Here is a 16,046-nt window from a genome sequence, read left to right on the forward strand (position 1 = left end):
AAACCAACCTGATCCTATTTTCAAGCATCTGAAGTATTAATAACAGATATTTTCCCCCATGAAATTATTTTACATCATAAAGGTAAATGTTTTAGTCAAGAACAAATAAATATAATGCCAGGGGTGAGGGGGAGGAACAATCAAAAAGAAAGTTTTTTAGAGATTTTTATCATCAACAAATACCTCACAACAGTATTCTTTTTCTCACAACTTCAATTATGTGTTTCTATCTTCATATATTGGAGAGTGAACATTTTCCCAAAAGGGAAAAAAAAGCACGCTCCTTTTCTGAGTTTGTTTCAAAGAAAATCAAATGATCAGAATTATTTTCTCATAAAACACAGACCATACAACTCAACAGCCAGTAAAGCCAAATTTCTTTTATTGGTTTTTGTTATTTTGCAGTGGTAAAGGTGCCTAGTACTCAGCAGCATCTGAAGGAACACCCATGGAATTTAAGCCTTTTAAATTACTTGAAAGTCTTTCAGCTAACAGAATTTACCTCTAAAGCAAAAAGAAAAAAGGAAAAAAATAAAAGAGATAAAATAAAAAAGTCAAACACACATCCAGTCAAAGCACACGTGTATTCACATATCAGACTTCAGGAAGAATCAAAACATAGTGTAACTCTGGTTAATCTCATAATTGCAAGAGGCTTTTATCCATGGCTGTTAAATAATACGATCCAAGTTGCCTCTCCAAGATTAAGTATATAAAGCCATCATGCAACTAAAATAGCAAGTCACTAAAGGGTATACTACACTATTTACATAAAGAAGAGAAAGATAATTTTCAGTAATTATCTTGGTAAAAGAATTACTATTTTTTCCTTAACACCCAGATATATTTACTAGCAGAATACAAATGCATTAATTGGGAACATAACAACTGGAAAACTTTGAATTTTTACTCCTATAAATGCCTAATCTGGTATACTATTTTAAAACAAGCAATTCACTTGTTTTTCCCATATTAAAGGCATATTAATTTTACAGGCAGAAAAGAAGGCAAAGTATTTTTGCAGACAAAAAAAAAAAAATCAGAGCAATTAACTGAATAATGTGAGGATAAGAAACAGGTGCCTCACTGACAAGCTACATGACATTTACACTCACTCTAAATGAGAATTTATACTGTGGCATCTAAGCAGGTGCAAATCTACCATTGGGAACGCCAGGATCATCTTCATCCTCTGTGGAGAACAAGGCTTCCTATTATAAAGATGTTTTTCATGTTCAGAGCCCAACCTAACTGGATAATATTTGTAGAAGGGATAAAGAGATCTAGGTTCCCCACTAGTGCTTAATTAATTTTTTGTGCAGTGAAGGAATATAGGGGAAAATCACCAAGAGCAGTTGCTGCAGCAGCCACAGCTACAATTGAGGATTTCCTGGTCCCTGTGCCATGCTGAAACACGGGATCAGGGTCTCTTGCAGCAAAGATCGGTGTAGAAGGTTATTATGCAGCCCTGTACATTCCATGTCACAGAACTATTGAACGCAAACTTCAGCTACTGCATTAAAATAGTCACTAAAACAAAAGGCAAACTTATCTGTAATTTACAAAAAGAGAAGCAAGATTCTGTTGTAAAACCTCCAAACAAGATGAACCCAAAACTCTCTCCACTTAGTACCATGACTGAACTTAGTTTTCTGTACAAAACAGATGATAAGCTGTTTTTTATAATAATAATCAATGTTAGTTTGGGGTCATGTCTGTAGGTACTCCAGAATCATGAGATATCAGCCCCTACTATAGCCTGAGCACAGTGAGATGTTACAGGTGAAGCATGTTAGCACAGACAGACACACAGCCAATGTTGTCTGACACAGCCACTTGCCACCCAGCACCTTGGACACAGGAGGTCCTCATCTCACCCACAAGTTATCAGATGTGCTGGCCCTCACAGCTTAAAACCCTTTGAAGAAGGAGAGAACTGACCCACAGAGCACACCTGGGCACCTGTCAAAAAGTATCTGGCAGAGGTGCAATCTCTACTCATCAGAGCTGCACAGCTTTGCTCAACTCCAGTCTGGAGTCAGCAACCTGGTAGGACCAAAATATTTGGAATCAGTTACTGGATGGAAGGGAAGAATTTTAGTTGTGAAGATGATAATTTTACTCTTTAAGAAGTAATATAGTACACGCATCATTATTCCCATCCCACCTGCAATCTCATCCCAGGAGACTAGTAATGCTAGTGGCATTTGTGTAGCATTCAACCCTGCATGGGCTGGAATGAGGGAGAAAACATTGAATTTTGAAAGTGTCCCACAAACCCAAAAGATTCTGCAAATAATTTCATTAATTCTGCCAAAACCGACCAATTTCAAAAACCACTATGCTTATAGAACATAATACTTTTAAAGACCCTGAAGTGTTTGTATGATCACAGCAACTGTCCTTTTTTCAATGTAACATCTCTCTTACATTTGCAAATTGGTCTTGTACCTACATCTATGGGTACAAACTGGTGAAACAGTTACTAAAGAGAATTTCACCAGTAGTTATTTAGCAGTGACTTTTTCTTATTAATTATTATTATTCTTTAGCCAGTTTGCATTTTTTTCTTGAAAGCAAATTTGAGTCCAGAGTGCAAAATGGATATTGTGACTGTTTCATAAACAGTTATAAATACTAATTTCAACATAAGCAATTTGTGCCAGTTTTGCTACCTCCAAGACTACATGAAGAGTAATATCATTTCTACTGTCAAAACCCCGTAACACATTAGAAAAATCAAACTCTGAGTTGTCTGGAACCAGATTCAATGCTATACAGAAGGTAACTTTGAACCAAGTTGACTGATTTCCCTGTACCATCCTGTTGTCTTGCAGAGAAAGCAGCCCAGCTCCAACCTTTAATTACCTAAGTAGTACTTACTAAAGTTAGTTGCCCTGAATATCCACAGATTAAAGCAGTTCTGGAGATGATCCCAGATAGTCTTTCCAAGGAGGAACTCTCATATCACGTGCTGTTACTAAAGAATCATAGACAATCAAATAACTATAGTAAAACCATACAAAATTAAAAAACATAATTGATCAACTTCAAATGTGAAGTACTTGTTACTCCCTTGTAAGACAATTACGGCCAAGACAAAGCCTCCCCTCACCCTGCCCACCCCCCAACACTCTGCCCCCCCACCCCTCCATCAAATAAAAAAAAATTCAAAAACCTTTGAGTCAGGCACAAACACAGGTTTACTCACACATTAGAAAACACTGCTGAACTATTTCTTTCTGTTTCAGTCTGTAAGCAACAAGAGTTGCTCATTTTATGCCTGGTATGGCAAAGGAGTGTTGGTATTTTCGACAGTCCCTCTCACACAGTGGTCCCAAGAACACATTCCCCAGTGGTAGAACCATCACGGCAGCACAGACCCGCTACTTCCCTAGTCACAATTTTTTATCTCCATTCTCTGTGGAAGGCAACTGCCCACAGATGGGCCAGGCAGGCATCTCCTCGCCCCCTTGTGGGAGCAACTGAAAAGTTCTGTAACTTCCAAGGTTCCTCCATCAGTCCTTCTCCCTCTAAGTGGAAGAGAAGGAGAAATGATAATTGCTCTGTAATATAGCATTCAGCTACCTGGTATAACTGGCTGGGAAGTGGTAACCACTTTACTTCCTAGAGGCAAGCTGGATACTTCACTTGACAACCTTTAGATATCACTGGAAATCACAAACATTCAGTATACTGAAGCAGTCCTGGGTTTATCCTTGCCCCATTTATACTAGTGACTAGTCTTGGTGCCCCATTTTAAGCTTTATAAAAATATACAGTGGGGGGAAAAAAACATCTTTATTGCGAAAAGCTACATTTCTCATGAAAAAAGCACAATAAGAGTCAAGTCATTATGAGGTGAGCAGGAAGGAGAGCAGGGAGGCAATGGTGGTTGCACCAACAGCTCCAGGCTCAGTGAACTTAGTATGGCTACAATTTATGACTAACAGGGGAAAAAAACGCAACTTAGCTTCTGACCCGCTCTGCAGACTTTGGGCAAGTCACTTCGCCTTTTTCAGTCTTCTTTTTCCCCTTCCATTTCCATTAGGTGCTCTTAGGGGCTGCCACTGCATCTCACAAGGACAGACAACACTACAGCTCTGCAGGGACCCTCCTCGTCTCCCTCCACCCTCAACTAGCAAAACTTCTGTGCACGACTGGAAGAGGACTAATAGCTCTGACTTCTTCCCTGTCTAGCCAATCCTGGCTGGCCAATCTCCTGAGAGCACCACGATGCTCATGGTTCATTAAGTGAGATTCAAAAAAGGAGAGAATTATAATATTCCAGATAGTTTCTTTCACATACTAATCTGCAAGGGGCTACATAAAAATAACAAGAAAAGGCAAATGGACATTGGAAACTCATCTCAAAGTTTCAGTGCAGGTAAAGGAAGCAAAGGCTAGCAGCAACAGGGAAGAGGAAAACTTGTGAAAGGCTTAAGGTAAGATAAAGCCTTACAATTTTAGGCAACAGCAGCCAAAAATCCTGTGAAAGGATTTAAAGAAGCATGACATTATCAGGCAAAGAATGCAACCCTTATGAAGGCATGAAAAGTATTTAAAGAGAGAAGATTCTCACCAAAGAACTAAACCAGAAACAGCATCTCACCATCCAGCATCAAATCTGTAGGGCAGAACCTCACCTGCTGCAAAAACTGTCACGGCCCTAATGACGTAGTGGAGTTAAGGCAGTGTACAGCAGTGTGGATATGGTCCCAGAACCCTGAAAGAGTAAATGCCTCTCTCTTCATGAGTCCATGTTTTGGGTTAGGAACTCACAAAATTCAAGGCACATGCTGAAGCACAGTAAATGAAAAAAATAATAAATAAATCTACCTTCCCTATTTCAGCACTTTGAGCGTTTCATCTATTTTAACCATTCCCAAAGTTTAAATGTTTCCCACCATCTGTGAATATTTACATCTTGCTATTCAAAGGTTTAAATACCTCTGTGCAATAGATCCAGTCATATTACCTTCAACCCACTGAACAAGTCAGTGCATCATATGAAAGGGAAAAATAATTCATCAGGTTTTGGCAATCTCCGAGAACAGTCCAACAAGCAAGTATGTATGGAAACTGATCAGGCAAAGTCTAAATTATCTTCTTGCTCGCAAGAAGGCACATTTGCCACTATTCCCCACTATGGGTAGAGAATGTCACTCTCTCAAGATTGTTAATGCAGCACCTGTCATTAACATTAAACCATTAATTTAATGCTGTAAATAAAGGAAACAATTGAATGAGCACATATACATATACCTTGTGTTCCACCTGAAGTGTCTGCTCTGCTGTACTTCAACTTATCAGTAGAGTCCCAGCAGGAATGAATTTTACTCAGTTTCTAGGGCTATTACATTTTCTACTATAATGTCTGTCAACTTTAAAGAATAAAGGAAACCATCACTCTTTATTGCATGAAGGTCTTGCCTTCCTGTAGAACAGGAGTGATGCCAGTTTAATTGTCAGCAGGTTCATGGAATATTTTCAGCCTGCTGGGTGGATAACCACATCTATTCTGTAAAAAATCATTGGTATTAATGAATATAGTAATAGATATGTATAATAAAATTTCATAACCTATGAAAAAGTAATTCAGTTATGAGGGTTCTTATCAGAAATATTAGCAGAACAAAGTTTAAAATTAATATACTCTAATGAAATTGCATGCTGTGCCTAAGTGTATTTTTAAATCAGTCATTTTAACCCTCAAAACAAACAGTGCAACTCAGAGAGACAGAGCTGAGGCTAAGGAGGGTCAGAGGTTTTGGTGAAGCTTTCTAAATTACTTTATATCTAGATGGTGTCATTACTACAAGCTCTGAAAATGTTCCTCCTTGATATGCAATCTGTGCTTAAAAAACAAACAAAATCAAACAAAACAACTCCCACACAACTAAAAAAATAAATTAAAAAATCAATATAAATTGTGAATGCTTCCAGTTTTATGTGCCAAACACAATTGTAAAAGGTAGCCCTTTTGTAACTTAAGCCCTTTTTAGAGACTTCCTTTTCATTCTAGATTCCTTGCCCAACCAAAACCAAACTTCTCATCACATTTTGATTTTTCATACCTCTTTTATCACTATCATTGCTTACCACTTCCCAGGGCCTGTCTACTCGCCCTGCTATTCCCATGATTCTCCCATGGTTCATTATCCAAATTCAGCCTCTCTCCACTCATGTCTTTGTGTCCCTTTCACCAACTCCAGGCTCCATAACTGGATAATCTTAGGTTTTCTACCACCCAGTTCCAAACCCCAAGTTTCTCTATCACTCTTGCAACATTTGCAACATTTTAGAAATGCCAATTTTTGTTTCAAGCCTGCATTATTGGTTTCAGAGCAAAGACTTGGCTTATAGAAGTCCTTATGCACAGTGTGCTTCAACTGGACCAAAATCAACGATATAAAAATCTGAGTCATATGAAATAAAGATTATATCAAGTAATATTTTTATCAGGTTTAAGTATATACAGTAATATATTAAACAGTATTTCTTTTTGTTTCATTTGCCCTTGTTTACTACATCTCTAAATGGCATTTTTGTCAGACACTTATTTACTGTGTGTTAAACCACCTCCTGCAAACTTGGCACCTAGACCTGGGGAAATGGATAAATTACCCTGGAGTTCGTTTTCTGTTCTCAGCTCTCCAGGGGATGCTGCTGGCAGGTTGAGCCAAAGCACAGAGAGATGTTTGTCTCATTTCTTTCTACTATTTTGGATGTCAGCATTAATACACTGCTAGAAAATGAACAGCTCAGAGAGAAGGTTGGTTATTTTTTATATTCTAGCTTCAAAAAAAGCACACTTCCTAAACTGGTTCACAAAAAAAAAAAACCAAACCACAATTAACTTCAATGACATCTACCTGCCAGCTCTTTCAACAGCCACATCAATAAGCCAGGCAAAGAGTATCAGAAGTTCAACCTAAATCTAGGTGTGAATTCTGATTAGGAGACCTTGGAAGCCACTCAAGAAAAACTTGCCATTAAACATTGGTCATTTGCCCTCAACTAGTCCACTAAAAGTGGTTTTAAATTGCCTCACATCTGTCTCCCCCTGGAAACAGAAACCATCCAAGTGAGACCACAATCAATAAAGTTTACCGCTCAGCATCTACAGAGACAAGAGTGAGCCCAGAGATGCCAGAGTGAGGAACAACCCAAAACCAACCCAAAACAAATAAAACCCCACAAGCATATGACAAGTGGCTACAGCAGTAATCTACATGCTAGCTGGTTAGTAACTCTTTCCACTACATAAATATATGCATCTGTGCATATATATACACACACGCTGGACACTGCACCTCTATGTTATGTGAATACCATGTGCATAAAGCAACTAAGAAAATTTTTCTTAAATCTTTCCTCATTTTCATTTCCTTTTGGAACAACATAAGAACAAGATATTTAGGGCTGGTAAATTTCCTGGTCTTTGAGGGCTAAGACATCCTAGTAAAGAAACATTTTAAATCAAAATGTATGCATGATCAATAAATCTATGATACTACAACAGTTGCACCTTACTATGCATCCTGTATGAATGCATAGTAAGAGAACTTGCAGGTTGTGCTGAGCTTACCAGTGTGGACTGTTCATGAAACAAAGGGTTACAGTGAAATTATTAATACCATCTCCTTAAAAGTGGGGGTCTAAGGCATTTATCCCTGCTACAAAATGGAGGTTTGATCTAGGGAAGATCATGAGCACATTGTTTAAAGGAAATACATATTATCACATTGTTCAAAGCGAATTTACACCAGCACAAAGTGACATATTCTACCAGCAACAACATATGTTTAGATCAGCATATATTACACAAAGTTTATGTTTTTACATATTAAGGTGTCTATAAGGATGAAGGAGAAAAGTATACCTCAATCCAGCATATTAAGAATGATGCATGTAACTAAGCACTATGTTTGTTAAATAAAATTGATGGAAATCAATTCTCCCTAGAGTGTCTTTACTATAAATGTACAAGCTTTTTCTGTCCTTTTGGAAAATTACTTTAAAGAGTCAGTCCTGTCTTCCCTAGGCAGTGAGAACACCATCATTGATTTTTACAGAAAAAGTAACAGCCTCTTGTACTTTGTATGATATGTTAACAAAACTGTCTAAGTCTTCTGCAGTTTCTGTACAATGCATCACATCCTACATGAGTCCCCAAGGTTATAACTAACAGTGTAAAATATAGAGACTTAATGACTTTTGATCCCGACTCAGAACTCAGTTATACATATGCTGCCGGGAAACACTTTATTTCACTGTACAGAAGTGATTCTTTTTCTCTCACTGCAAGAACAGAAAGCATTGCTACAGTGAGCCTTTTAATTCTAAAGTAAAAAGGCAGCATGGCTCAGAAATAAATGCTACCTCTGCCTTTCCCCCAGCCCACAATTCATCTTTACCCACTGATAACAATGGGAGGAGCACACTTGAAACAAATCCCCAGCTATTTAAAATCAATGTAGCTCATGAACTGTCCACACTTGACAAACCACTGGGCAGAAAACCCCACTGACTCTTCCAGTTTCAAGGCAGCTCACTGACTAGTGTCAGAAGACTACTGGAAATATATTCTGATACATTTCTAATTCACGGCAAGTAGTTTAAACATTTTCTGTACTGTATACAGAGATTACTTGAAAATATTAACAATCGAAAGGAGTCCAGATCAGCTGCTTTAACAGCCTAACACAACTCAGTGGTGTCACATGGTTAGAAATTTTGCACCACCCAGTCACCCCAGCTTGTAATTGCTCTGAAAACGTTACTCGGAGTTCTAGAGGACATGGAGTCATAGGAACATTTTGAAACAACAGGCAAAGCCATTGGAGCAGAGAAGCTATAAATCAGACTTGCTGGGCAGATGGCACTGCAAGCTAGTGAGCTGATGGCAGATGGAAGCGAGAGCTCGGGCAAGGCAAAAAAATCGGTCATAAACTAATGAGATCTGTTAAGATGCTAGAGACAACTACTATTCTCCCTCTTTCTGATCGCTCTGCTTTAAGTGAGGGTCAGATCAACACTTCCTCCCACAGAAATTTACCCAGGAAAAGTTTACAGAGACAACAAAAAGGTAGTTTGGTTTCCCTCAAAGAGGGACACCCACAGCAGCCCTCCGGAGAGTTAATACGAAATGAGCATAAGATTCCTAATTCAAAAATCTCAGGCTCTTCTGACATTTTTGAAGTCTGGAACCTTCTATATACAATCTATAAGCCCTCCAGCCTGGCTCCAGGACAATATAAAGATCTGTATCTTTTCCTGGCGAAGGAGCTTCCAGCAAAGGGGAAGTTTCAAGCTAGGAACGGTCTTCAATGAAAAGATGCCACACAGTACATTAACTTTGGTGAAGATTTTTTTCTTAGTCCAGAGTAAACTGAGGCTGGCTTGGTGCTCATAAATGCTCCACCTCCCTCCTGCAGGTGACCTACAGTTCCTTTACTGCTGTTATGGAATAGATAGTATCTATAACCCCTTATGACTGTGGAATAGTTACTATCAGAAAAAGTGTACCACCTCTTAAGATATTCATGAATATCAGTCCCTCTAACCTCCAAATGTCAGAAAATCCTTCCTCCTCTCTCTATCTATATATGTTCATATATAATATACACACACACATATGTATTTTCCTTTCCTTTGTCAGAGCCTGAGGGTTCTTATTTGACGCTGCATTGCCAAGACTTCAAAGTTTTTTCTGTTCTGATACAATTGCCCTAGAAGCATTAATGTTTTCCAGAAGAACACAATATAAAAAGATCTACTTCAGTAAATGAGACAATCTCAGACTGTGTAGGCTATGTGAGCTTCTAGCAGACAGCACCTTCCATGAGCTTCTTACATTACTTCTAGAAGCTTATGGAGTTTTTCTCCTAAGATATATTACCAAGGGTGAGCCTTTCTTACCACTGTCATGAACCGCAAGGTTCTCATGGTCTTACACTTCTATAGCTGCAATTTCTGACAACTGGGGATTTTTTTTTATTTGCATGTAAGTAGGAAAAGGGGGTGAAGTGGTAAATAAATTAACTTTGTTGAAAGCCTCTGGGAAAAGGGAAGTAAAGCTGCAGACTTGTGTGGGAAGCTAATAAAAAGGGAGCACAGCAATAGCACTGCAATGACACAAAGGATTAACAGGCTCTCAGCAAGAACTTGTATTTCCCAAGGTGCTATGAAGTTCTTGTATCCTAAACACACATAGAAAAACATTTATATAACATAAGAAAACTGCTATATACCATATACACATCCATGCATGTGTGCTTAAGGCAGATATGGAAATGACATACGTAAGAATAACTATTATACTTCTCACAAAGGAGACTACAGACAGCACTGTATTCATACAACATAATACATATTAACTATCTATTCTTAAGATTTAAAAAAATGACCAGAAATAAAGTCCAGCCATTTAGAGTGTTTGACAGCACATTCCTGTGACTTTGATTACACTGGGATAAGCACATGACTGAAAACCACACTCTCTCACCCATCTTCTATGCAACCTTGATCAAGTCTCTTGATCTTTCCTGGGACTACTTTCTCCAGACATAGTCATGGGGTTACACAAGCTACACTCTCATGGAGATGAGCTGTGCTACTTGTTCCTTTTTGAGAGGTTTTAGGTCACTGTACCTTCTTCTCATTGTAGAGCAAATCTTGATGTTTGGCTACCAGATAAGCTGTTGGGGGACAGGGGGCAGGCAAACCAAAGACCACCCCTACCCCATCCCCCCCCACCCGCCCAAAAAATCCCAAATCTACAGAAGTTGTTACAGAGCATTAACGATTATGGGTTCTTACAGACCCATTCCTGTCCAACAAACATGAATTTCAGGTATTTTTCAGATGCTCCCTTTATTTGCAGCTATCTTACATCTACTGGCTCTTGCAGCATCTAAATCCCCCCTTCATTTGCAGAAGATGCAGAGGTAAACTGTACATAACTGCAAAATAACAGGACGCAACTAAAAAAAAACTACAATTGCAATCCTGTGACATATTTGATCTTTAAATCTGTGCTCTAGCAGAGGAAAAACCTTTAAAAGGAAAGGCTAATTCTAGCATTGTGACTAGAAATCACTAATTTAATACAAGTCTCATGATATTTTTCTTAAAACCTCAGCATCCTGAGGCATATTTCAGCCTCTCGTGTCCAGCTCTTGTGGTTATAGAAAAAAGTGCACCTCAAAGACCTGAATTTCAGAAAGCATATCAAAATGACCTGGCTGTATTTATTTATTCCAATTGTTCTTAAACTAACCTTACAATTTTAGAGAAGTGGAGGGAGCTGACCTATTTGTTCTAAACATCTGGAGAAGTCAGCACTGCTCCTGGTATTCCAATTTACACATAAGCATATGTTCTCCCTTGGCAGTTTTATCATATCATTGTAAAAAAGAACATTGATGGGCATCTTTCTGATCCAGCTTCTATGATTTTGTGGCCTTTGTTGGCTTGGCTCCAAGTGTGCTGCAAAGTATGTGTTCAGACACGATCACATTGATGCAACCACATATGTGGAGAAAAATGAAAGAGGAGAGGGAAAGAATAGTATTTCCTGACTATTCACAAAGAATAATTACGTGTTTCCAAAAGGTCATTTGTTTCTTCTTTCTTGTCTGTGAACAACTTTGACAGACAAATCAACGGCATCATGAGGTTACAGATGCAGACAATAGCAAACTAACCCACAAAGTTCTTAACAGGAGTACAGAGAAGCTCTTGGACATCCAGATGATACAGCTAAAGCTTTTGGACCCATGTACTTTGCTCAATGTTCTGCCACTCCTGTCTTAGAAGTGCGTAAGCACAGTAGTGATCCTCAATCGATACAACAGGCGCCTCAGCATTACGACAACCATTAACTTAGGGAGGGAGAGTACTGCTCCAACCTCTTCTAGTGCCTGGGGCAGTATCCCAAAAGTCATGCTGTCACTGTTTGCAAGAAGGCACAGGTTCTGCTGTCATCCTCTAGTTGATCAGAGTCATTAAAAAACAAAAAATTCTGAACTTTAAATTAATTTGGCTAGTGCCATTGGCAAAATGTCTTATCTCCCACACACCATAAACCACATAGAGGCATGGAGGGAGAGAAAGGAAATACACAGTGGAAAGACAGATGGGCAGATGAACGCATTGTGGACTAACACTGATATTAAAATGCGTCATCTATCCCTGACCTTAATCAATTATTATCTCATGGCCAGGATAGATATCCTGAAGTAAAATGGATTCCAGGGTTTCCATTTTAGTTACCTCATCATCCCCCTCCACACAATATAAATGCCTATTCTGAACATATTGTTTATCATTAAACTAGCAAAACATGATTAAATGTATAATAGTAAGGAACACAAATCACTGTGCTCAGATGGTATCTCAAACACTGCATGTTTAGCTACCCATAGTTTCAAGAAGACTACACCTCTCATTGCCAGTGCAGCATCAGCTAGACAGGAATAATCACCAAAAGAAACAAAATTAAAGAAATGAAATTGCCAGCAGAAATCTCATAATGACCCCAAAACATTCTTATATCATAACATTAACTTTTAGCTTTGATAAAGTCATGGCATTATATAGCACAATAAACCTTATTTCTAAACAAAACAGTCCTGCTGGTTTTTTAAGTTGGACGCTTTTATGTTTACCCTAACATATCACTGCAGCTTGGTCATGATAGCACTAGGCAATACATCTCAAGAGTGTATAAGACATAGCAAAGTTTTCCCATCTTACCTGGCTCTGTACAGTTAAGTTCTTTATATGTCAAATTAGGTGATGCCATCAACTTTCTGTTCCTCCATATTTCTGCCAAAACGCGTCTGTCTGCAACAGTTGATTCTTGGCCTATATTAAATAGAAAGAAGTTATGCTCACTGTCACTAATTGTTTTCCTGCATCATCTTAACTGGACTATACGCCCCCACTAGCAACAAGCATGGACAGACCATCAGCATGTGAACGCAGCAAAATCAAGTTGTGAGTGGGGCACATGCCAACACACCAACACACATATGCTAGGTGCTCCTAGCTACAAAGAGAGAAACCACCTATGACGGTGCAGTATCAGAGCTCTTCATACGTTCTGGCTATCAGGATACCTGGCTGTGAGAATGCCCGGCTCTGACCCACAACAGGAAAATATTCTGCAGCAAGCAAACACTGAAGCCTGCACCTGTGAAACTCAACACTTAACAGTTCCTATAGATGAAACCAGCCCAGTTATGCTGATGTAAGCAACAATCACACTTCCTTTTAGTCATCTGCACTTGCACATGTTACATTACTGATTTATCAAAAAATAAAAACGCATATGGACATGTTCCAGTTACATTTTGGTTTATTCTGAGCCTAGGGGCTGATCTTTTCAGCGTTGGGTATACTTGATAATATCGATCCCTGCATAACTTGTCAAGGAAAATGGAAAATAACTACACTATGAAACCCCACAAGTCTTAAGAAAAACAAACTTCTCCAGAAGTCAGTAGAGCTTTTGCCTAAACTCATATTCCAGAAGCATTCTCAATGGAACTTGCTGAATAGAGTACAGAAGGTGCACGTGTGATAACGCAGGGTACGCAATTATAATAATAATCAAAAGAAGAATAGAACCCCTTAATTAAATCACTTCCATCTCAACATTATCCATTCCAAATGAACATATTATAATAACAAAAATTCTTCCATGGCTGATCTTAGAGTTTATATTCAGCCATCATGTAATGCTTGTGCTTTGCTACAGCGACTCTTGCAAAATATATCTAGCTTGGAAGTTAGTTTGGCTAGAGTATTTGCTAAAATAATCTGATGCCGCAATTATAAGGAACTTAGAGAACACACAATCAGTGTTTACAGATCCAATATACTGTAAATTAGCCAGCTGAAAAAAAAACCTACCTGATGCAGCCTACCATCAAAAATTAGGTTATGAGGGATTTAGTTGATAACCCAAGAGATTAAAAATTTTCACTAGTCATAATATTTTTCATCCAAACCTAAAAAAAGTTTTAAAAAACTTACCTGCAACAACAAAAAATAACTATGTAAACATAATCGTACCCCAATTACTTGCTTTCACAAGCCAGTAAGTTTACGAAAATAGCTGGTGCAAGGGAGAAGAAAAAAAAAAAAAGGCAAAAAGCAAAGGCATGACAAACAGTCCTAAATAAAGCAACAGTATATTCTAAAACCACAATTAAGAAAAAAAACAGTTGAAAGTTCTAAGATGAGCAATATGCTAATATGGTCTAAGACACTGAATTCTTATATGGATGGCTCGTTGCCATCCTAGATGTATCTCAAACAACCCCAGCAATAATTTGAGCACAAAAGCATTAGAAAGTACCACCAGATTTTTCTTCCCCTAAAGCACACATTTTAATTTCAGCTTTATTTTAAGCAGATGGCCCAATCTAATTCTGCTGAACTCCAATTTTCTTATATTAAACATGGACGTAGAATCTGGGCTTAGTTTGATCTTGTTCTTAAAGCCTCAAGGACGGTTGGCAGTTCTACCTGGAGATCCATGTGCTGTCCCAGCAACCTTAGACTTCACATCTGAGAGATGCAAAGCATATTCCAGGAAGCGGGCCTGAAGCTGCATGCTTACAGCCCAAACTGTGCCAGCAGGCAAGAAAAAAATAATAATAATAAAAAGGGAATGATGTAGTTAATTATAAATACATCAGTTTACCAACAGGGCACTTGCACAAAGGATACAACAGACTCGCTCTTATAAAACATGAGATTAGCACTGTTCCTTGCTTAAAATACAGGATTTTCTGTCAAATCCACTCCGGGGGGGTGGGGAGGTGGAAGGAGATAGAGAAAACAAACAAAAAACTAACAGCAGTTGTAGCTGCTGGAGGCTTACAGCCTAAAATGAAAGGTGGCCCGAAGTTGCAGAGCGGACCACAAGCGGCTGGAGAGGATTCAGCTCTGATGCACGGGCAGGAGGGAAACTACATCAGGGACGTTCCCTGGCACACAGCTGCCTCGTGATTGCCCTCCGATTCCCGACCTGCAGCCCCCCGAGATGCCGGCGGGACGTCTCCCGGGCGGGATCGGTGCTGGGAAGCCCTTGGCCACCAGGCGCCAGCGACGCCGCTGCGTCTTGTCCCCGAGGCTGCGGCCGCGCACCTGCCCGGCGCGGGGGTTTCTCCTGAGGAACCCGCGCCGCTCCCCCGCCCGCTGGGGTATTTCCACGGAGAAACTCAAAACGGGAACAGCCGCGGACGTTTGATCCCGCCAACACCCGGCTGCCCCGGGCCGCTCCCGCCGCCCTCCCGGCCCCTGCCGGGGTCCCCCGGTCCCGCCGCCACAGCCACTCACCCAGCCTGGACAGCAGGCTGGACATGCACCAGGCGAAGAAGAGGATGGCGCAGATGAAGCCCAGCTGCTGCAGCAGCATCTCCCGCCTCTTGCGAACTTTCCTCAGCATAAGCACCATGGTCTTCGGGGCGGCAAGCGGCGTCTCGTCCGGCTCCATCGGAGCAAGCGCGGGCGCCGAGGGGTCGGCCAGCAGGTGGGTCGGAAAGCGGGGCTCACTGCCGGCGGCTTCCCGCGGACGGCTCCATGTCGGGCAGGCTGCAGCGCGGAGAGAAGCCGGTGCCCTACGGCTCAGGTCGGCAGCGGCGAAGCAGAGAGGCAGGTGGAGACGGGCGGGGGCGCAGGGAGGACGGCGGCAGCAGCCCGGAGGGCGGGGGCGAGGCGCCGCTCTCAGGGGCCGGGCTGAACCCCGCGCCCCACACGCACCATGGCCGGCGGTGGAGGAAGCGGCGCGGCGGCTCCTCTGTCAGCGGCCGCCCTACAGCGTGCGGGGGGCTGCGAACTAGCCCTGAGGGACGGCGGCATCCACGCAGCTCCCCGCCTGCCCCGGCCAAGTTCAAAGTTAATCCCTTTCCTCTCTCCCTCCCGCCGCTACCAGGCGTTGGCGGCGGGTGGGCGTAACGGCCGCTGCCGCGGGAGCAGCTGCCGGGCGGCCTGTCAGCCCCGGCGGGCGGCCGCTCCCCCGAGCGCCT

General features: G+C 40.8%; 1 protein-coding gene across 1 annotated transcript in view; it reads right to left on the reverse strand.

The window, feature by feature from the left end:
• Positions 1-15,514, reverse strand: part of SLC24A4 (solute carrier family 24 member 4) — an 88,975-nt gene extending 73,461 nt beyond the window's left edge. The window contains exons 1-2 of the mRNA XM_065635788.1: positions 15,358-15,514; positions 12,763-12,873 (exon numbers count right to left, since the gene is read on the reverse strand). Of these exons, the coding sequence (XP_065491860.1) occupies positions 12,763-12,873; positions 15,358-15,514 (268 nt within the window). The remainder of the gene's footprint in view (positions 1-12,762; positions 12,874-15,357) is intronic.
• Positions 15,515-16,046: the final 532 nt, after the last annotated feature.

Source organism: Caloenas nicobarica, chromosome 5 (genome assembly GCF_036013445.1).
Source record: "Caloenas nicobarica isolate bCalNic1 chromosome 5, bCalNic1.hap1, whole genome shotgun sequence".
NCBI lineage: Eukaryota > Metazoa > Chordata > Aves > Columbiformes > Columbidae > Caloenas > Caloenas nicobarica.